The sequence below is a fragment of the Carassius carassius genome, chromosome 31 (genome assembly GCF_963082965.1).
Source record: "Carassius carassius chromosome 31, fCarCar2.1, whole genome shotgun sequence".
Taxonomy (NCBI): domain Eukaryota; kingdom Metazoa; phylum Chordata; class Actinopteri; order Cypriniformes; family Cyprinidae; genus Carassius; species Carassius carassius.
Genome location: NC_081785.1, coordinates 19,279,823 through 19,303,523, shown reverse-complemented (window position 1 = coordinate 19,303,523; position 23,701 = coordinate 19,279,823). Strand labels below are relative to the sequence as shown.

The 23,701-nt window shown below is 35.4% G+C and overlaps 2 protein-coding genes across 3 annotated transcripts in view; one reads left to right on the top strand and one right to left on the bottom strand.

Annotated features, from left to right (window-relative positions):
* Nucleotides 1–5,765, bottom strand: part of zgc:174356 (uncharacterized protein LOC100137120 homolog) — a 37,799-nt gene extending 32,034 nt beyond the window's left edge. Inside the window, exons 1-2 of the mRNA XM_059519544.1 lie at nucleotides 5,435–5,765; nucleotides 888–1,635 (exon numbers count right to left, since the gene is read on the bottom strand). Of these exons, the coding sequence (XP_059375527.1) occupies nucleotides 888–1,635; nucleotides 5,435–5,551 (865 nt within the window). The 5' untranslated portion in view covers nucleotides 5,552–5,765. The remainder of the gene's footprint in view (nucleotides 1–887; nucleotides 1,636–5,434) is intronic.
* Nucleotides 5,766–17,050: 11,285 nt separating this feature from the next.
* Nucleotides 17,051–23,701, top strand: LOC132111716 (uncharacterized). 2 transcript variants are annotated; one of them, XR_009424846.1, is made up of 8 exons: nucleotides 17,051–17,188; nucleotides 17,643–17,701; nucleotides 20,053–20,267; nucleotides 20,475–21,481; nucleotides 21,573–21,642; nucleotides 21,815–21,989; nucleotides 22,713–22,824; nucleotides 23,367–23,500. XR_009424846.1 is itself a non-coding variant. In XM_059519277.1 (7 exons), the coding sequence occupies exons 3-7, from the start codon at nucleotides 20,066–20,068 to the stop codon at nucleotides 23,530–23,532; spliced, it is 1,620 nt and encodes a 539-aa protein (XP_059375260.1). In that variant the 5' UTR covers nucleotides 17,051–17,188; nucleotides 17,643–17,701; nucleotides 20,053–20,065; the 3' UTR covers nucleotides 23,533–23,701. The 2 variants fall into 2 exon arrangements, 1 of the variants encoding a protein (XP_059375260.1); XM_059519277.1 differs by lacking the exon at nucleotides 22,713–22,824 and having other exon boundaries at nucleotides 23,367–23,701.

Here is a 23,701-nt window from a genome sequence, read left to right as displayed (position 1 = left end):
TTTTAAACTCCTATTACTAAAAGTTAATGTGTTAAGGTCTGCATGAAATTTTTGAGTATTTATTGTTTTGTATTAAATCATTTTTATGAATAAATATTATTTATAATGTAATGCATGATAATTTAAAATAGTTCTAATATTATTTTTAAAATGATGCAAGTGTTTTAAATAGTAAATAAAAAAATACGTTAAATAAGTTTTATACGTTTTTTTAATCTATTTTATGGAATTTAGGTTTTCCAATACATCTTTGTTGAGAACTTGATATTATATTAATATCTACTTATTTGGATGAAAAAGTATAGTTGTGGTAGTATTTGTATTTATAGTATTTAACCATGTATCAAAATTATTCATAATATAATATATGCTGAATAAAAATATTACATTTATATAACCAATAATATTTAAATATATTGATGGTTTTAATTATTTCATAATAATAAATATTATTACAATCATTATAAATTACAGCAATTTTTACAGTATTTTGAGATGAGATTGATTTTCCTTAAAAAAAAATTGTGCAATTCAATATATATTAAATGTGATCTTGATACATTCTTGAGAGATTTCTTGAGATTCAGCTGAATAATGTTGCAACCACCTGAATATATACAAGTTGCAAATAAAACAAAGATTATTGGAATACATTTTACAAGAAAAAAAGTGTTTCGGTTGTTAACTTAAACACTTCACGTTTTAAATTCAGTGCATTACTTCCAGCTTCTTTGTAATTAATTGTGAAATTAACAAGCAATTTTTGAGTGAAATGTTTTTCTACACCAATTTTGCTGTTGTTGTTGTTGTTGTTGCTGTTGTTTTTTCACTGGAATATACTGTATATGTCTTTGTTTGTGTCAGTTTATGTGTGAGATTTCACTCACCAACAGCCACCAGGTTATTTATGAAGGTGCAGAGAATGAGAAAGAGCAATTTCAGTCTCTCCTGCTCTGACCTCCTCTTGAACACTGCTTTGAAAGACAGCTTGGCGTATTTTAGGACAAACAGCCAGGACTTGTCTGAATGAGAACCTTGCTCAACTGTATTCTCTTCATAGGGAGCTATACAAGTATTTCTTCCCATCGTAGGGTCTCTGAGCCAAAGCACAATATAAAGCACTACCAGGACGTGGCAGCCAATGTAGGCCCCGAATGCTGCCTTGAGTCCAAATTCTTGCTCCAAGAATCCACCCAATAAGAAGCCCACTGAGCCTCCAACGAAGATCATGGACTCGGCCACTGCCATACGTAAAGTGCGACTGGAGCTGGAGCCCATGGTCAGGTCGGCCAGGTAGCTGAATGAGCTGAGGAAAATGGAGACATGGCCACCTGTCAGGCCTGTTAGGGCAGCAGCCATCAGGGTCCAGTAAACGCTGATGTTTTCCAACAAGTCTACAGCCAAGAGCAACCCCCCACTCAACAGGGACAACACAGACGGGAGAGCCATGACCCAGCGACGGCCAGCGCGGTCAGACCAGGAGCCCAGCATTATGGCAGGAGGGATGGAGACCAAGCTGAGGGTGACGTTGAACAGAAGCAGGATGTAGGAGGCTGTAGCCTGAACCTCCTCGTCTCCTTTGTGGTGTTCAGGGTTACTGCAGATAGTAGCATTCTTGAGCAATTGTAGACACACCTACAAAAGACAGAAGTTATTTAAAGAAGTTCACAATAAGTTCAAATATACATTTCAACATTCAAAATAAAGCACCACAGCACTGTTGAGTAAATGCAACAAGAAGTTATATAATTTATTCTATTTATCACTTTATTGCACCAAAAATCAAATCAATTCACATTTATTTATATAGCATTTTTCACATTAAATGAAAGTTTCTACATTACATTCAGGAGTAGTTTATCAGTGGAGTCTACATCAAGGCAGAAATGTACAGTCAAAATCATGCAGTTAGTCAATGACGTATTCAAACAAAAATGTTGATGATGATGAGCAGCAATGATTCAAACTTAAGAAAATTTAGTTGTTTTGTATGTTGGTTCAGGGTTGCTGTCATGTGAGGTCCTCGGAGGTGTAGATGCAATCTCAAAATGGGTTTTATATGGGTTTGAGTAAAATCACATTTGCTTTATTCTGTAAAGGTCTGTTAACATTTCTTCCAAATTTAAAAAAAAAAAATATTGTAATTTAGAGCGTTTTTTTGTGTGTGCATAAAATAAAAAATTGGTCCACGTTTTCATTTGTTGTGATTTAAAAAAAATGGGTCATTCCACCAAATATTGATTTCTTAACACTTCTGAACTTAAAACATTGGTGTTGTGTTGTCTAAAAATGAACATAAACATGTCTGAACTTTACTGAATACAACAAAAATTTCATTTTACACATAATTCACATATTCAACACATCAATAGAACTATAAATATAAACTGAGAATTTTCAAGTGGTCTCTTCATTTTATTCCATAGCTGTAAAGTATTTTGTTGAAATATTACTTACAAGTACAAAAATAATTTTTGCAGATTTGCTAGTAATGATACAGTCCTTCAAAAATAATGTCAAGATGCAGTAGGCTAATATTTGTAGCTCAGTAAGTGGTCAGACTGAGTTCGTTCAGTAAATGATTCATCAGACTGATTTAAACTCTTCAGTTTGTGAGTCGTTTTTAACGAGTCTAGTTGTTTGATTGTTACTATGACTACACAGGGAAGACATTGCTAATGCTAACAATTTAATTTTAATCATTGGGATACTAATTTCTGGGGGACTGGAATGTACAGTATTGTGATTTTCATAAGCCAATACAAAAATGTCCTGTATGACAAAAAAAAAAAAAAAAAAAAAAGCATTGGAGGTTTATAACATTGGCATTAAATTACAGAAAACGGGTCTAGTTATTTATAATAATTTTTCCCCCACCTTAGTAAAGTCCTAGAAACATTATCATGTATTTTGTTATTGGAGCAATTATGATGACTTCTGTTTCTAAGAACCTGGAAATGTGAAAAGGGTTCATGGTCAATAGCACTCCTGCTCATATGATTACATAGATAAGGGAACATGATTGTTCATAACATGTATATGAGAAAACAGCAAAAGCTGGTCTTATAAAATGTTAGACGGTTAGGTCACTGGTATTTTTAAGGTGAGGCTTAACACTTTAGACAAAACTAGACACACTGACATCTTGACATTTAACAGTCCTTTTCTAGTTAGTGGAAATGTTATCAAACGATAGTCGGGTATTGTGTCTTATAGGTCAGCTTTGAAGATTTTATATTTCTCTAAATTTTTAATTTCTCTAGTTTTTTTTATTTAATGTCAGTAATAATGCTCTAAGGCATTATGGGAATGATGCACAACCCGAGCAGTAAGTCATCGCGCTGGGGGACGCCCTCAGTTATTGTAAGAACAAGCCTTGGGGAAGCTCACGAGCTGCCACCTCACAAATATGATGATATCAAGGAGTAAATGGCAGGAATCGAGGCCATTAAGAGTGTCGTAAATGAGCACTTTGCAATAAATGATTGGACCCTCTTTAATCTTTGAACAGTTTTCACTGCGTAGAGTTATGCTCATTCATATGATATATTCATCCACATATTTCTGAAAGCTGTGATGTGTGGAGCCGCAGAGTTCATTGGAAGGGTAAGAGAATTTAAAGGAGAGAGGAAAGCAAGGAGACTCGTTCAGGAAAATAAAATGCAGGAACTACTGTAAAAACTGCTGCATGTTTTGGAAAGCGTCAACCTTAAGGGGTTAGTTCACCCAAATATTAAAATTATGTCATTAATGACTCACCCTCATGTTGTTCCAAACCCGTGAGACCTCCGTTCATCTTCGGAACACAGTTTAAGATATTTTAGATTTAGTCCGAGAGTTTAAGATATTTTAGATTTCTGTCCCTCCATTGAAACTGTGTGAATGGTCTACTGTCCATGTCCAGAAAGGTAATAAAACATCATCAAAGTAGTCCATGTGACATCAGAGGGTCAGTTAGAATTTTTTAGAATTTTCATTTTTGGATGAACTAACCCTTTAAGCACATGCATATATTCACTGTATTATTTATATTAGAAATGTATATAAATATATATATATATATATATATATATATATATATTATTTTTCCTGCATTTTCCATTTTACATTGATGATTTGTATTTATTTTTAGACATTTATTATTCTATTATTAGACAAAAATTATTATTAATGTAAAAAAAAATGTTTTACAAAGAACTGAAAAAAATATATATTTATTTAAACTCTCAAGTCCTCTCTGTTTAAAATTCAACAGGATGTAAATCTATTTAAACAGTAAAAAAAAAAAATAATAATAAAAAAAAAAAAGGATTTTATTCTAAAAGAATATTAAAATGCTACAGTAAAACCTCAGCCTAAAATGACGTACATAATTATATTAGATTTAAGTAGATATGTACTTTTACTTTTAAAAAAATAATTAAAAATTAAATAGAAAATGTGATCAGGGTATTAGCCAGGATGGATTTATTTGCAATTTATTTATCATCTTTTTGCCTTCACTTGTTTGTTTTATAATTGAAAATTAATGAATTTTGAAAGTTGTCCTACAAATATTCCATGTAGTCTCACAATTATTTCAAATATAATATAATATAATATAATATAATATAATATAATATAATATAATATAATATAATATAATATAATATAATATAATATAATATAATATAATATAATATAATATAATAAATTACTGAAAGCCTTTCTTTATTTCTTTCTTCTTTGCTATTGGAGCAGAAATTTTAAATGCATAAATTTCCCATGCAGTCTTCCCATTATTTTAAATTATACTTTAATTTAATTATTCTATTTAATATTCTATTTAATTATTAAGATTTTGATGTTGCATGTCACATGGCAGAACACATGGACATCTTGACATTTAGCAGTCATTTTCTAGTTAGAGCAAATGTTATCAAACGGTAGTCGGGTATTGTGTCTTAGGTCAGCTTTGAAGATTTCTTTTTTTTTTTTTATTCAATGTCAGCAGTGAAGCTCATGAGAGTAAAATTCCATGTTATTGCACAAGGTTGAAACAAAGATACTGAAGTTTCTCAAGCATAGCCAATGTTAAGTTCAGCAACAGAATACAGACTAATAACTGTCAACGATTGTTTAATCTGGTGCATGAGTGATCACAACGCCTGTTGTTTTGCTCTGGGACTGTCATGGCCAGTTCGGCTTGATTAATGCCTGCTGTAGTTTTGGGTTTTGAGTACATCTCGAGCTCCACTGCTATTCTCCCAGCCCCCGTGGCTCTGCTTCCGGCATTTCCGTTTTGTGTACTAAAACTGGACCCTGCTGACCTGTTTTCCAGTTCAAAGAACAAAACTCTGACTCGCCGGACTGACTTGATTAATGTCTCTGCCTTTCACTCTCTCTCTCTCTTTACTTTTCCTGTTTTAAATCACAACAGTAGCAGCTCTCTTACCTTTGTGATAATCATCTGTTGATATGCAGGTGTTAAGATGAAAGTGCTGGTCATGTAGAGGAAAATCACCGGCTCCACTGTAACAACTCTCCTTACTTTCTCTTTCCATGTCGACATATTCGACTGTGCAGTAACACAACAAGGAAGGACAAAGGAAACAGTCTCTTAAAATATTAAAGTCGTATTAGGTAGAGTAAACCCATGTCAAGCGTTCATATGGTCCAAAGGGAATAGTGGACGAAGGGACTCTGTTTTCTTGTTAAAGAACACTCTCTAAACTTAGTCACATGCACGTCAGCTGGAACAGGAGGAAATTGTCTCTCTCAACATTCTGTTATCAGGAATTGTTCTACTTTGTGGTTGTAAAAGCAGTTGGCCTTTATTTGCCCTATGAACACATCCCCCACAGATTCACACTTCCCCAGAAAGAAAGTTGTGAGAATACCATTCTTTTTCTGCAGTATATGCGTTTTCAGAATGTTAAACGTGCAAAGCGAAATGTCCTTTGAACAGTGCAACCATTTCCTCCAAATGGTTTTACTGCAGTGAGTACGGAAGTGCACAATGAAAATATTAATTTGCAGTGCTTCAGTTATAGCCTGCCAAAGGTCACTTTTTTGTAAACTTTTGCAAAAGTGTAGCATAATATTTTTAGTCCAATCGTTTTCAAACTTTTTGATGTCAAGAAATGTTCAAAATATACTGTACGCAAATATTCAAAAGACTTCCTATCTAAGCTGAAATGGACCTAATGTTATATATATGATGTCAGTTTAATGTTGAATTGTTGATATTTTAATATTATACGTATCTGCTGATTTGCTTCATCACTCTATTCTCCTCTCCACCAATAAGTTGGAGTGAGGTGGGCTTTCTGGCGCAATATGGCACCCACCAGATCTTGCAGAGACTGCGAACGTGAACAGGAGCAAATTTTGTTAAGTATTCTGATTAATTATTTTGTCATTTTGCATAGTGTTTATTTATTTAAAAATGTAACGCCAGTACGCCATATTAAGTTACTGCATAATATTAAAAAGTTATGTAAAATTACGATCAATTATATTATATTCATTGTTTTTGTGTGGTGTGGTTGGGTGTTTGTTTTGTTTTTTCTGTATGGCGTTATCCAGATTCCCTGGCTGTTTGGACCGGTTCACTCCTCATTCTCCCAGCTGTTCTAGTCTGTTTATTTAGAATACCCTTGTCTGCTCATTTGAATTTGGGTCCCATTTCTTGCAGATCCCTGACTGGTTTCTATTTAAAGAAAGTGATGTTCTTCCACTCAGCTGATGTTTCGCTGCTGTAGCTTTAACACAGTAAGCCCCTCCCTTTCTGCTATGTAGGGAAGGTTAACTGTGAACTGATAAAATGCCCATTTTCAGGGATGTAAATTTATCTAAAGGTAGCGAGGGGGGGGGGGGCAATAAACACAAAGTTTCACATGAGTGATTTTTGAAGGGGACACAAATAATACTTAATAGTTAAAATTGTACTTATAAGGATATGTATACAAGGAGGAGAGCACATGCACATGTGTACACGGAGGTTCTCTCGCCTATGACCATTCTTTACACTAGCTGCAGTTTATTCATGTCTTGTGATATCCAAACATGTTATGTTATATCCAAACAAGAACAATCAGCATTCCTGTAGGTACAGTATCATGTTATACAATGAGTGACAAATTAACAGAAGTGTTAGCGCTTCCTCATGTCATAACGTCCATTCGATTGTATTCACCTAGCTGTTTTACACAGTATATTACTGTCAAGATACATTACATTAAGCGTTAGTCATACTACTCATTAAATATTGGGGTCAACCTTTAAGTTGAGTCTTAAAAATGTTATTTTTTCCAGTTATAGAAACATCCAGCAAAATAATTTAACTCAAGAAGCAAAACTGCATATTAAGAATATTTTAAGCACAAACCTTTATTATTAGAAGCACCAAAATCTATTATTTGTTATTGCATTACATAACATCATTTGGCAGTGCAGAGAGATCTAAATTTAATTAAGACGTATAACACACAAAAAATACTGCGCAAACTAAAATGCCGGGGTTAAAGTAAAAAAAATGTCATACGGTAAAAACATTTATGTTAAACATTTATGATATGATCCCTCAGAATTTACCCTTTTTTACAACAGTCATATCTGTAATTCAGTAACATACATTTTGCACAGCACCCCCAATGGTTTCATTCTGTTTATACACTTATTATACCTCCAATCCATATACAGAGCGTGAATACACAAGCCGTGGGGATGTGTGGGAATGAACCCTTTCTCACCTGAACTAGTGTCTTTCTCTCCAGAGGCCCTGATATCTGCTGGGTAGAGTTCAAATATTTACACATGCATGCAGGCTGAAGAGTCTTATTTGTGTCTGCGCACTGGCCTGGTCTATCATACAGCACTTTCATAGATCTATCTTCTTCAATACTGCCTCAGTTCCTGTTCAAATGTTTAATGATGTTTATCGTTAAACATTCTCCAGCTTGAAAAACACGATACTCTCAGATGTGAGTGTGCTGTGTCATTTTGTGTACGTACATAAAATATGCTTATACTGTGCATATTACATCTGTTCTGCATTCTACATGTATAACTAGGGATGTCCAGATCCGATCTCGTGATCGGAAATCGGGCCCGATCGCGTGGTTTCAGACTCGATCGGAATCGGATGTTACCTCCCAATCAGGACTCGGATATATATTCTCATTATCTTTTAACACATCTTTAGTTATGCGGTGGCATAGAGTTAGACCCTTTTGACTCCACACAGAAACAGCAACGCGTGCGGCATGACATCACTTTGTTTTCAAGAGATGGTGTGAATAAATATAGATTCAAACTCAAAGAAACAGGATAGTCTGTGCATGACCTGATATTTCATTCGGACCCAGAATACAGCGAGATGAACATCACAGAGTGCTAAACTCTCATGCAGTGTGTGTTTCATTCATAATAGAAGCCGGAGCGCGCTCTCACGCTGATAGTCATATCCTGAAACTCCTAATATGGACAAAAGCGTCCAGCTATCGCTGTGGTTTTCACAGGATAACAGAAACTTATGCAAACATGAAGACATTAATATACGAACAAGACAATAAATTGTTTTTCAAGTCATCTCCAGCAGGTGATAAATAAAGTATATGAACAATGCAGTGCTAATTGCCATAGCATTTATTACAGTATAGAAACTATTCTGCCTTATTATGTGATAAACAGTGTTTGTAGTATATAAACAAATAATTATTATTTGTTATTGTCCAGCATTTATAGATTTCTAAGCCAATTAAAAGCTAGAAAATAAGAGAAAAATTTTAATTGCCTATACTACCAGTCAGAAGTTTTTGAACAGTAAGCTTGTTAATGTTTTTTTTTTTAAAGAAGTCTCTTCTGTTCACCAAGCCTGCATTTATTTGATCAAAAGTACAGCGAAACAGTAAAATTTTGAAATATTTTTACTAGCCTATTTAAAATAGTTTTATATTTGAATATATTTCAAAATGTAATTTATTGAAGATCCTGGATCTGTTTTTTCGCTCTTCTTTATTCTTTTTTTAATGTATTATAGAAGTATCGGATCGGGACTCGGTATCGGCAGATACTCAAAATCAAATGACTCGGACTCGGACTCGAGGGCAAAAAAACCTGATCGGGACATCCCTATGTATAACCATAATCAACACTTTTTTAAAAACCTAGCGTGCATGATGGGTTTCAGCAGCTAGGTAGCATTATTATGTTGTCTTCTGAGATGACAAAATCTAATAGTCACAACTAAGAAATACAGTACGAAGTTGCAATTATGAGTCAAAATCGTCAGAAATAACATTGCAGTTATGAGATATGAAGGCACACTGTGAGATATAAATGTGCAGTCATGAGAAATAAAGTCACAATTACAAGAAACAAGGTATGAAGTTTTAATTATGAGTTGAAATTGTGAAATATTAAGTCGCACTCTGAGATATAAATGTGCAGTCGTGAGAAATAAAGTCATAAATACAGGCAGTAAAGCATATAGTAGAAATTATGGTATAAAGAGATATAAAGTCAAGATTTTGAGAGATTTTGAAACAATTGTGAGACGCTCAATCATGAGAAATAAAGTTACAATAAGTTGCAAGCATGAGAAATTAAATAACAGTTGTGCGATATGAAGTCAGTGAGATAGAAATGTGTAAATCATTAGTCACAATTACAATAAATAAAGTATGACTGCAGTTATGACTTACAGTTATGAGTCATAACTATTAAAAAATAACATTGCTATTGTGAGATATAAAGTCACACTGGGAGGCATAAATCTGCAATCGTGAAAAAAAAAGTGACATTTGGAAGAAAGTATGCCGCTGCAATTATGAGAAATGAACTCAAAATTATGAGATACAAAGTCAAATGAATTAAAAAATAAAGACAAAGCTTTATATTTTATATTTTCTAGACAGCTTACTAGATAAAAAAATTCTGTAGCTGTCCCCACTTTTGGAGAGAGAATCTGTGCCCCTGTCTAAATGTGTCCACCCCCACTTTCAAATTATTTCTACACCATTGCATAGAATGCATACGGTGGTGAGGATCTGACTAGACAGTCATGAATAATGAATGCATATTCTACTAGGTGAAAAACTTAACTGTTTCAGATTACCTCATAAAATAGCAAGCATAAAAGCTCTGTAAAGGGAAATATTTTTCTTTTTTTTTTGGACCTCAGCCACACTATACATTAGGGCCGTGTGCTCACGTGCGAAACGATCTACACTGTAGCTCTTCTGAAGGGTGAGATTAATGGTCTGACCTTCACTGAATGGCCGACATTTAGCACAAAGTTTGTAATAGTGCTAATGCTGCACTTCTGATGAAAATGTCTCGATGCTGTTGGATGAACCAGACCTAAAGATACAAATTTAAGTGCATAAGAGCCACACACAAAATAAAAGAAATAGGAAATACCTCCTTGTAAACAGACCACTAGAAACAGTGACGTATGTACCCTTTATGAGAGAAAATCATTTTTGTTTTAAAACCTCTCTCGCTCATTTTATTCTTTTCAGATGGGCAGTGAATCATCTCCTGGTCTTAGTTCACTAATTTTGTTAAGAATTTATTATGTTTCCCTTTCCACTGAGAAAATGGTGTTCTCAGAAGAACAGGTTTCATATCACGCTACAGCACGTTTTGAATGGTTTTCAGTTATATCGCCAATTCAGTTTTAAAACTTGATCTTGACTCTAACTATATTGCTTTCAATTTATAAGTGATTTAAAAAAAAAAAAAAAACCCTTCGGGTTAGCTTTAAATTTGTTAATCGTATCATATTATATGTGAATTAGATGAGTCCATCAGTTAGGGTCTCTGATCTGGCAATGATCTTTTCTGCTCAAATGCTTTCATACATTATCTCTATTTCTTTTTGCTGTATTAATTCAGACAGGGTGGTGGGGAGGAAACGACTTTTGAAGTGTTGATGTGGTAAGCATTGTACTAGGTCTTTCTCTCTTTTTCATCATAATTCCCTCTGATCTCTCTCGTGGGATTCTGCTTCAAATCTACATAAAACAGTTTTTGGTCTCTCACCTAACTGCATTGACTCTGAGGCTGATGAATCCAAGAGGTTCTGGCTGCAGACTTGCACTTGCCCTCTCAGACTTGCATCTCAGACTTGCACTCTCAGACACTTGCACTTCCGCTAGTGATATCACTTGCAGTCTTTATTTTTTATTTTGTTGAATTTTTTTTCATTACTTTTTGTTTGAATCTCTCAAAATTTTATAACAGTAGCCAGGTGGTGAAGACAAGAAAAAATAAAATAAATTACAATGTCACTTGCAATCGCTACTTGCACTCGCCGCTACCTGTGACGTCACTTGCAATCAACACAAATCTTGTTTGTTGCCAATGGAGACAAGACGCTGTGGTGGTGATTGAACGATTAAACCTAATTTAGTACTATAATGTACAGGGTCCTGCAAGAAAAAGACAAGACCGGCAAATCTGTGGCCAAAACGCCAGAATATGAACGCTTGCGCAAAGTCTCTCGCTAAGCGTAGAAAAACATAAACACTTAACATTGCTTAATGTATTAAGATGCTATTAAAATATCAAATTAAATATACAGTTCATTATTTTAATGAATATGTATATAGTATTTTCCTCACATACCGCAAAATGTGGCATAATGGACTAAGATGATGAAGGCCAAACTCAGTATGCTTCTCTAGGCAAGCAGGTGAGCAGAATAAACGCAACACGCAACGTTTCGCGTTAAGCATTTTTGCATATAGAATAAACTGTCTACAACTCGCTGTTTATATCGCTGTCTTTGTCCATTAAGATACATTATGTGTAAAATTCATTTAAAATGATTTTCTATAGGAGGAAAATGTCCAATTTAACGCACTGCGTTCTGTACTCGTCTGCTTGCCTGTACGGAGTTGATCCTTTTAAAATCATTTAATGCATTTCATAATGCACGTTCATAATTGCTGGTCTGTATATTCGTTGAGTCAACAACAAGACATATAGACTAGGCCTAATGAATTGTCTTTATCATCTTAGTCTGTTATTGGGCCACATTAAGCGTTTTGCTGTATGGGAGGACAAAGTTTGCCCATCTGCTTGCCTTGTAGTACATTAAATAATAACTATATATCGAATTTGGTCTTTTAATTGAACTGAATGTATCTTAATACATTATGCCATATTAAGTGTTTGTTTTTTTCTACAGGAGGAAAACGCTTAACGAAAGACATTGTGCATTGCGTTCATATTCTGGTGTTCTGGCCACGGATTTGCCGTTTAATTAATTTAATCTTTTAATCACCACCACAGCGTCTTATATCCATTGGCAACACGCACGATTTGTGTTGATTGCAAGTGACGTCACAGGTAGCGGAGAGTGCAAGTGGTGATTGCAAGTGACATTGTAATTTAGTTTCTTTTTTCTTGTCTTCACCACCTGGCTACTGTTGTAAAATGTTGAGAGATTCAAACAAAAAGTTATGAATAAATAGAACATAATAAAAAAAATAAAGAAGACTGCAAGTGACGTCGCTAGCGGAAGCACAAGTGTCTGAGAATGCAAGTCTGAGAGTGCAAGTGCAAGTCTGCAGCCAGACCCTTCTCGATGAATCAGGAATTAATGCATGTATGTGTACTCATTTGTAAGTGTGTTTTAGGTTAATACCAATAGGTGATGAATCCCGTGAGATGAGTCTCTGATGGAGCATGAAACTGTTGATTAGATCTGAAAGGCAATGGTAAATAAATCCCATTGTTTGAAACACGAGTGTCATTTTAGATTTTCTATCTATCTATCTATCTATCTATCTATCTATCTATCTATCTATCTATCTATCTATCTATCTGTCTGTCTCTCTTTCTATCTGTCTGTCTGTCTGTCTGTCTATCCATCTGTCTATCTGTCTGTCCATCCACCCGTCCGTCCGTCTGTCGGTTTGTCCATCTGTCTGTCTGTCCATCTGTATATATATTTGTCTGTCCATCCATCTGTCCATCTATGTCTGTCTGTCTGTCCATCCCTCTGTGTCTTATGTTTGTTATTTGTATATATATTTGTCTGTCCATTCTATTCTATGTGTAGCGTGCTTGGAAAAGCAAGAGGACGTCATGCTGCTGACTATGGCTCCCAGAAGAACGGGTCATCCGACCTTCATCTATCTAGTCCATCTGTATGTGTGTCTATCTATCTGTCTGTCTGTCTGTCTATCTACCTATCCGTCTGCCGTCTGTCTGTCTATCCATCCGTCATTGCATCCATGACTGTCTGTCAATCCATCCATCTATATTGTTTATCTCTATCCATCTGTTCCTCCATCCATCCATCTCTACAGTTTATCTTTATCCATCTATCTGTCTGTCCATCTGTCTATCCACTTGTATATATATTTGTCTGTCCATCCATCTGTCCATCTATGACTGTCTGTCAATTCATCCATCGATACTGTTTATCTGTATCCATCTGTCCGTCCATCCATCCATCTCTACAGTTAATCTATATCCATCTGTCTGTCTGTCTGTCTGTCTGTCTGTTAATCTGTCTATCTTTTTGACAGTCTGTCCGTGTAGTTGTAAAGTCATCCATCCATCTAATCATTAATTTTCTCTAGCATTCTAATTAAATTTAAATTTAAATTTAAGTTTATATGACCTCAAAGTGTTCTTTTTCAAACCTATAAAGAGTTTACAGCGACAAATAGATAATGATGAGCTTCAGCAGATGCACTTTGGATCAAGAAGTCTTTGCACTTTGTCTTGATTGTATTACACTATTTTCTAAGTACTTAGTGTTAAACTAAGAAGAAATGTGCCTTAATACCACCAAATTGATGTCTGATGGTTTGGCCTCATCTTCAAAGGCTTTCTACATTTTTATTATGCCATTAGCTTCCACCAGCATATATCACACTGTACCAACTGTAATTACTTTTACAAATGAAAATTTGGTAGATTTCCAAGTACCAGCTATTATTTTCCCTGCATACACTTTCTCAATTTATATCACTTTCTTGGCATGCAAGAAATGTTCAATCCTAGAATACCTAAAGACCGCGGCAGTGCATAAAGATTTGGATGCATTGGATTAAGCTTTATGTTGTTCAAATAAAGAATAATACAGCAAATGAGTGCTATGATAAAAACAACAAAGGATATGAAACAGATCTGCTTAATGTGCTCTAGTTTATTTGCAGCCACAACGACAATGTTGATGCGTTATCTATCAGAGTAATATCCAACAAATAATATGTCTAGTAGCTGTATTGTTTGGTAATGATGTCCAAAAGGACTGTAAGAGGGTGCATTTATGCATGAGCAAAGCCCAAATGCACTGCAAGGTCAGGCACGCAGCAAACAGCTTGCCATAGCAGCTCTTATTACATGTGCATCACGTCTCGACAGGGTTCGAAACCTTATACAAAGACATTATACAAAAAAATTAAAATATCAAAACACATTAGAGACCCACCTGAAAGGGAGAAAATGTGCAAAAAATTGCACTGGAAATTGAGGCTCGAATTATATTTTATAACTGAATGGACTTTACATGTATGAATATCCTAATATAAAAGACAATGATTGCAGAACTAATGGACACAAAGTCCAAGGTTTCTCATTTTCTTGCTGTTAAACGTTAATTAGTGTATGTATGTCAGGGGACCTTTATGCATCATGTGGTGAATACATCACGAACCCTGCTGTGCACACATGAAGGTCGGATGACCCCTTCTTCTGGGAGCCACAGTCAGCAGCATGACGTCCTCTTGCTTTTCCAAGCACGCTACACATAGAGAACATGAGGAGGACCGGTGTCAGGCACCTATTTTGTTTAAGGCCACAGAATAAAAAATAATGTTTGAGGGTGGGAAGATGATGAATGAATTTTTAGTTATAAATCAAATGAAATCTGGAAGTTTCAATTCAAATTTAGATATATTATTGTGAATGTTACACACTTAAAATATAATAATCATGCTGGGCTATTCCCAAAGGTATAGAAGTATGTTTTTCTTGTATGTTTTCTGTTTTTTGGAAATTGCAAAATTTGGCAGTCAACTTAAAATGTGACCCTGGACAACAAAACAAGTCATAAGAGTAAATTTTTCGAAATTGAGATTTATATATCATCTGAATAAACAAGCTTTCCATTGATGTAGGGTTTGTTAGGATCTGACAATATTTGGCTGAGATACAACTATTTGAAAATCTGGAATCTGAGGCTGCAAAAAAATCTAAATACTGAGAAAATCACCTTTAAAGTTGTCTGAACATAAACACTGAACATGATCTTTACTTAAAATCCTAATGATTTTTGGCATAAAAGAAAAATCAATATTTTTAACCCATACAATGTATTTGTATGTATTACTGCAAATGCAACCCAGAGACTGGTTTTGTGGTCCAGGGCCACGAATGTTCTTCATGTGGTCATCTAAGTTAACTAGTGTTATTCAAGTTATTTTATTTGAAACAATATTATGTGATACCAACTGTAAGTATTTCAAATGAAAATGCTTTTATGGGTCATTTTTTGTTATGTGATTTTTAAGACTCTAATCCATCTCACTGCTGAAAGAGACAGAATTATACAAAGACATGATGCTGAATTTATCAGCATTTACAAATGCATTATTAAAATCAAAAGTTGTGCTTGTAAACATTAGTTAATGCACTGTGAATTAACATGAACTAACAATGAAAAACTGTAATTTCATTAACTTACATTAACAAAGATGAATAACTATTGTAATAAATGTATTGTCCGTTGTTTGTACATTACATCAACTAACATTAACTAGTGGAACTTTATTGTAAACTGTTACCCATTATGCGGAATTTAAAATAAATAAATACATAAATACATACATATACTGCCATCATTACACATTTTAAAGTGGCCTCTCTCTTAAAAGCGTGCGTTATTTTATTATTCACTGATTACTTTTGAATGGCCATCTCTATAGCTTGATGGTGTAGTAATGACATCTGTCAGCAGGGGATAACTGCAAACTAATGCATTCAGGATATACATTTTGCTTTATGTGTATGTGAATGTGTGTTACCTGGGGCTTGAGTCTGTGACCTTGGTTGCTAGTTCCATACTTTACCATTTGAGATATGGGAACATTTTAAAATCCATTTTCATGGACGAGAAATAATGTACATTTATCAAGTTTGTTTTATTATTTGTAAGGATTATGCTAGCATAATTAGACATTCTTGGCGAGATGAGCTACTGTTAGTGTAATAGAAATATTAAAATGAACATAAACAAGACTAGAAAAATAGGAACTTAAATCCAAATAATGTCTGCATGTATATACATACATACATACATACATGCATATATATATATATATATATATATATATATATATATATATAGACATAAACCAAGACATGGCATGAAGACAACCCAAAAGAGACACTTTTAAGCTAAGAGACACAAAAGCATAACAAAACTATCCCTGTAAAGCCTGACATATAAAATAATAGTCAGAAAAATCAATATCTGCAGTATATATATTTTTGAACCCACTTTATATTAAGTGTCTTTAACTACTGTTTACTTACATTTAATAATTTGATACAACGTAATTATTGTGTACATGCATGTTTTTACATTGTACTTAATTAGATAAAGACAAAATCAGGTGGGACGAAATTTGTTAAAGGAATCAGTTTATTGAACCTTTTTAATATTAATGTATTTTATATTTTGTTTCATATTTAATACATCATAGCCCATATAGTATGATACAGTAAACATATTGAGGAAAAAAAAGAGCAACAATATACACACTGTAAAAAAAAACTGTAAAAAAACAGAGATTTTCCAACAGTAAAGCACTGTTATTCAAAAATACAGTTGAATACTGTGAATGCAAACCGTTTTTGGAAAAAAAACTTTTAATCGCAAACTGCTGTTTAATTCAACGGTACAGAACAGTATTTTTTAAGTCTAGTCACGTGTCCAAAGCTGTTTCGAATGCTCACAACTCCTCAGAAGAGAAACCTGCAGGTCTAATCTGAGCAAGATCATCAAATCTAGCCTCATCTTTTCACCTGGTGTACGTAAATATTGCAGAACGAAGGATAAAGAGTTTTAGAACACAACAATTTTGAGGTTTGTCCCGAGTCGACTATGAACTGAACGGCTGAAGCTGAACTGGTCGAGATAAACGGCATTCCCGCACTGGGTTTTCCCTCCTTGCTTGAGGTAAATGCAATTTTATCATTTTCAATGTTACACTGTACTAACCTTTATTATATTATTTGCTAATAACAAATCGATTTTTCTGAGTATTATGTACTGAATTAGCAACATGTTAGCTACGTTTGCATTCGACGTAAGTTTAGTTTATTTTAGCTCAAAGAGGGCTTGTGTTAAACTAGCATGGTTATTTTGCCGTTGATATTTGCTGACTGCATTATAAAATGTTAATCTGCAATATTTGCAATAAAACCTGCAGCAATTCCTTTACGCATGTCAGGCACATGCGGATGCATAGTTTTTTGCCTAATGCAACGTTTAAGTGCGGTTTCCCTCAGTGCACAAGAGTTTTTTCAAAATTTTCAGCCTTTAAGTGTCACACATATGGTCATAAATTTGGAAAGAATAAGACTAAACTGCATAAAACTGATGATTTAACGTGTCACGTTGACTTTTGTAGCTCGAAGTGTGAGGATATCCGGGGTCTAATCTTACACCTGAAAAACCACATTACTGAAGGTAAGACTGTTACATGCCCATTCAGAAAATGTAACCAAAAATTTACTGTCAAGTCTACATTCACATCACATGTCTCAAGAAAGCATAAACATTGTTCTAATGAAAGTCTACTTGACTCAGTTGCAAATCCTGCCAGTACTAGTGATGGTAATAATACAAGTTGTGATATGCAAACTGACGATTTCTGTCCTGAAGAAATGGATGTGTTCCCAGAAAAGGAAGATGAAGGAGAATTTATAAGACATTTGGCCTTGTTTTATCTGAAACTTCAATCTAAATTGCTCCTTCCATCTTCTACTATTCAAACCATCATTGAACACTATCAGGAAATACATGACATAAATCAGTCACATCTAATTTCCAAACTTGTGGATAAATTGACATTGCTTGGACTAACTAAAGATGACATAAACACTGTGATTGATACCATGAAAAGTGAGGATCTCCACAGGGCTTGTAATACTCATGCACTTAAATCTGACCATAAGAGAAAAAAATTTTTCAAAAATAACTTTAGTTATGTAGAGCCCGAATCCATTTGTCTTGGTAAAAATGAGTCGGGCAACGAATGTTTTGTGCAATATATTCCTGTGAAAAACACGATTGTGTCCCTTTTGTCCTCAGAGTCAGTGAGAGACCAGCTACAGCAAATACAAACTAGAGTCCAGACTGATAATATTTTTCAGGATTTGTGGGATGGCACAAACATTAAAAAGAACTTACTACTCAAGCACACAACATCTTCAATTGGCATAATCCTTTATCAGGATGCCTTTGAAGTAGTAAACCCCCTAGGGTCAGGGAGGAAAAAGCACAAGATTTTAGCCATGTATCTGACACTTGCAAACATTTTACCACACAACAGATTGAGTCTTGATCAGATGCAACTTGTACTGTTATGTCGAGAACAAGACTATAAGCATTTTGGACAGAATCTAGTGTTTGGCTCTCTGGTGAAAGATTTAAAGGATTTTGAGACAAATGGAGTAATACTGCCAGATGGCCAGCTCTGCAAAGGAACCCTTTATGCAATTTCAGGTGACAATTTGGGTTCACACAATATTGGGGGCTTCACTGAAAATTTTAGCAGAAGCTCATATTTTTGCAGGTATTGTGAGATTAATCGGGAAGCATTTCTGGCAGACCCTCTGGCCAAGGGCCCTGACCGCACACCACAGTCATTTCAGAAACATGTTGAGGATCTGAGTTGTAACGTAGAATCACGTGACTGTGGTGGTGTTAAATTTGACTCCATCTTCAATGAGCTCACATATTTTCATGTATGTCAGCCCGGATTACCTCCTTGCCTTGGTCATGACCTTTTTGAGGGCGTTGTCTCAACTGATTTGGTGTTATACCTCAACCACCTTGTGTCAAAAGATAAAAACTTTACTTATGTTCAGTTGAATCGGCGCATAAATCAATTTAAATATCTAGGCAATGATGCTAACAACAAACCTTCTGAGGTGAACCCAGGGGCTGGAAAACTCTCCGGACATGCAGTTCAAAATTGGTGTTTCCTGCGAATGTTGCCAGTGTTAATTGGTGATAAAATAAAATGTCCTGAAGATAGTGTAGCATGGCAACTTATCTTACAGCTGAGAGAAATTGTAGAGCTTGTTTGTGCACCAGCAATTTCCACAGGTCAGGTAGCCTATTTACGAGTTCTGATAGATGAATATTTGCATACCAGAACACAGAGTTTTGGGGAACATCCACTTAAGCCTAAGCATCACTACCTAAATCATTATCCAGAACTTATCATTCAGTTTGGGCCACTCATCCGTTTATGCACATTAAGGTTTGAAAGTAAGCATACTTACTTCAAACAATGTGCAAGGAAGCTTCATAACTTCAAAAACCTCTGCAAAACTCTTGCTGAAAGACATCAACTTTTACAATCTTTTCTAAGTACTGGGTCACTGTTCCCACCCTCTGTAGTAGTAGAGAAGGGAACTGAATTCATTGCTGGAGACTACAATGCCAAGATAATACAGTCAGTTGGTCATCTGAACTTTGATCCTCTTCATACACTTATAAGTCATAGTGTGACTGTAAAAGGGACAACTTATAAGAGCAACATGTTTGTGGTGATAGGCCATAATGATGACGGACTTATAGTAGGACAAATCAAAAAGGCTATCATTCATAACAATTCAGCTGTGTATTTTATCACTGAGGTATACCAGGCTGTTCGTCAACCTTACAGTAACAGTTATTGCACTACACCAATGCAGGAGGCCTATTACTGTGTCAGTCAATCAGAGCTTCTTGATTATTACCCACTGCCTAAATATTCAGTTTGTGGCATGTCTTTGGTAACTCTTCACCACTCTGTCCCCACATTTTAGATTCCTTTCCTACATGTCAATCCATAACGAGATAAAGGCTATCATCCTCAGGGCTTTGCCCAGTCTGACTGAGGAGATTCGAGAACATGTCATCACTTCACTTGAACGCTCAGGTGTGGAATCTATAGAAGACCTCGTATATGTACAACAGGAAGATCTCAAAGATGTCCTGCCTATTATACAGCAAAGGAAACTTTTGGAGGCATTCAAACTTGGTAAGGTTTTGTTTCTATTTGTAATAATTATTATTATTAATTGTTTTGTTTTACATGTATATGCTTTTTATTGTCAAAGGGATGCTAACCATTGATTTTCTATCATTCAATTTTCATTGTTATATTGAAAAAAAAAAATTAACCTACATCTTGGTAAGAAATTGGATTAGCTTTTAAAAAATTGTATTTTAATTGTATGTGTTTCAGAAACTACAAAAGTCACACTTGATCTCCAAATATTGCCAGATGAGTCAACAGATACAAGTATGTCTTCACTCTCCAGTCCACAGCCTTGCACATCTTCAAGCTCAAGCTCTTCACGAGCATCAACACCTTGTACTTTAAGCAAGGCAAGCCAATCACCCAACATATCCAGTAAGTGGTATGAAAATTTTGAGATTCCTTGGGATAAAATGCCTGTGGAAGTGCAGTCAGCTATTGCCAACAGCAAGCGCCCTGCTCCTGACAAGCGACGCCAGATGATACGTATCCTAGCTGATGAAATCAGGAAATGTGAGAATAACCCCACACGCAATGAATGTCTCATCATCTGCCGCAACATTGTTAAGCATTTCCCCAACAGTTTTGCAGATATGACACCAAGCGGTGTCATCATTGGTAGTGGATGTACTTCACTGCTTTGTCAATTAAAAACAAGAATTGAGAACATGAACCGTGCAGGGACAAAGAACAGACTCCGAACTTCAAAAGTGCCTGGACAACAGCATCAGAGGCCAAGTGATTCTTATGGATGCACACAATTTAACCCTGAACTGCCACCAGAAGAAACATATGAAACACTGGAGCAGAAGAGGCAACAGTTGGAGACCATTTATAGACAAGAAGGTATTCGCAGTGGTGAGAAGGGGGAAGTGATTAACCTTATGAAAACAACATTCTGTCTTCAGCGTAGACACATAAATCAGGCTCCATCACCGTCCATCGAAGATATGAGAATCCAGTGGCCTTACCTTTTTACACAAAGAGGTATCTTCATTCACTTCGAGTTACTAACTGACATTAACGTGTTACGTGTCTTGGACCTATCCATTAAGGAATGTGGACAGGGAATCAGGAAGTACCTGCAGACCAAATCAAAGAACAAAGATGTGCAGTCTATCGTCACCCAGGATGAAGATGGAGAGTTGACTCTAATACAGCTGCTGATGGCCTACTTCGATGAAGGGATAGAGGGACTAATACTCCGTGCTGATGTATGTTTGTTTACATTTACATAATACTTGCTATTACTGGGTTTGTTATTCTGTCATGTATAATTTTTATACAATTGTCTGTGTTCTGCAGATATCTGCCACGGCAGCAGATGTTGAGAGCACTCTGACCATCCCCGCCTCTCCACGACTGATACTGCTGTGTAAGTGTCAGATAAGCAAGGTTCTCACATCAGTCTACCTCATCAACATTGTTTTAGCCATCCCAGGCCATGACAACTTCTGATCTGCAAAAAATGTATTTAATTTACAATGAATAAAGTACTGATGACCATATTAGACACTGTTTTAGCTGCAATTTGTTGTCTTTATCAGTTGCCGGTGATGAAGCCACAATTGGAGGATGGATGATCACCATCGAAAATCATGTAATCTGTGAAGGTGTCGACCAAAGCATCATCACAGGGCTAGCTGCAGTTTTCTCTACTTACTACATCTTTAATCTACAGTACCAAGAAGAAGCTTCAAGGACCCTGGAGTTTGTACAAAGGTAAATATTGTTTTGGTATTGTGCCTTATTTCCCAGATCTGTTAAGAGCTTGTCATTTAAATGGCTAGTTCACTTTGAAATTAAATGTTGATGTGTTTTACCCCAAGGGCATCCAAGATGTAGGTGTCTTTGTTTCCGCAGTAGTTTCAATTTTGATGTTTTTAGGTCCAACCGTTCTTGTCTGTCAGTCATATAATACATGCCTATGGTCACCTCATAAAAGAAAATACACAGATTCAAATTAAACCGTAAGTACACATTTATGAATTAAGACACGAAACGAGCGGTTTGTGTGAGAAAACCAACAGTATTTATATCATTTTTTACCTCTTGAAAAACATAATGTCCATGTTGCAGTGAACGAGCTTCTTTGTGATTTGCGCGTACTGGCTTGTTGATGCGCCGGCGCGACTCCTGGCTGTATGTGCCTCTCGCGCGAGCATACGCAATTCTTTTCTTTTTAAACATCCCTAAACATATATTTTTTTAAAAAACATTTCTTGTTTAAAACATCCCGGATAAGCCGAACGCGCTCACACACCAAGAAGCTCATGCCCTCAACATGGATATGATGTTTTTCAAGAGGTAAAAAACTATATAAATACTGTTGGTTTTCTCACACAAACCGCTCGTTTCATGTCTTAGGTCATCAATGTGTACTTACGATGTGGAATTGTTTAATTTGGACTGTTTAATTTGAACCTGTGTATTTTCTTTTATGAGGTGACCATAGGCATGCATTATATGACTGACAGACAAGAACGGCTGGACCTAAAAACATCCAAATTGAAACTACTGTGGAAACAAAGACACCTACATCTTGGATGCCCTTGGGGTAAGCTAAAACATATCAAAATTTAATTTCAAAGTGAATTAGCCCTTTAATATAAATTGTGCAATGATTTAACAGAAAGCAGAGAACTGTCAATAACATAAACCATGCACCACCATAATTTAATGTTTGTTCTCATACATATTATGTTTGGAAAAAATATATTATCCATATTTAATACAAGTCTCTTTTATTTATGTAGTGCTTTATCAATACACATTGTTACACTCATATGGCAGAAATGTCCAAAATACAAATCATGCAGTTAGTTCATGCACATGTTGTGTGCACTTAATGTAAAATAATAAAGATATTAAATTAGTAGTTACATTACAGTTGAGAAAAAATATGTCAGTTTCATTTGATTCCGAGGTGGCTTTTTACATCCGTCACAGGTGTCAGTCAGGACTCTGAAATGAGATCATTCTTTCATAATGAATATACACAGAGGTTATTATCATGAGTAAACCTCTTCGAATAGTCTTATATAAAATTCATCATGACTTACCAAGCCTAATATATGTTATTTCTACATTGCTTTTTAGGCGCTTCATTGGTTTGAATCCAGAGAGAGGGACAAAGGCCAGCCAGGTGAAGGTGATCTCCAAAAAGACGGGGAAACTTGTCCATAAAAAGACTGCAACTGTGAATGTCCACGTAGCCAACCTGATAAAAAATCTTTTGGACTTTGAGTGGGGTTTTGTGCAGTAATACAAAGCCAGTACAGCTGATGTTCAACATCCTGTTTCAGAGCTGAAGTCGCTGCTGTGCTCTGCAGTTGAGTGTTAATGCAAAGTCAGTACATTGTTCTGCATTTGAGTGTTCAGTTGAAGTCAGTGCAGTATTCTGCGATTGAGTGTTAATGCAAAGTCAGTACATT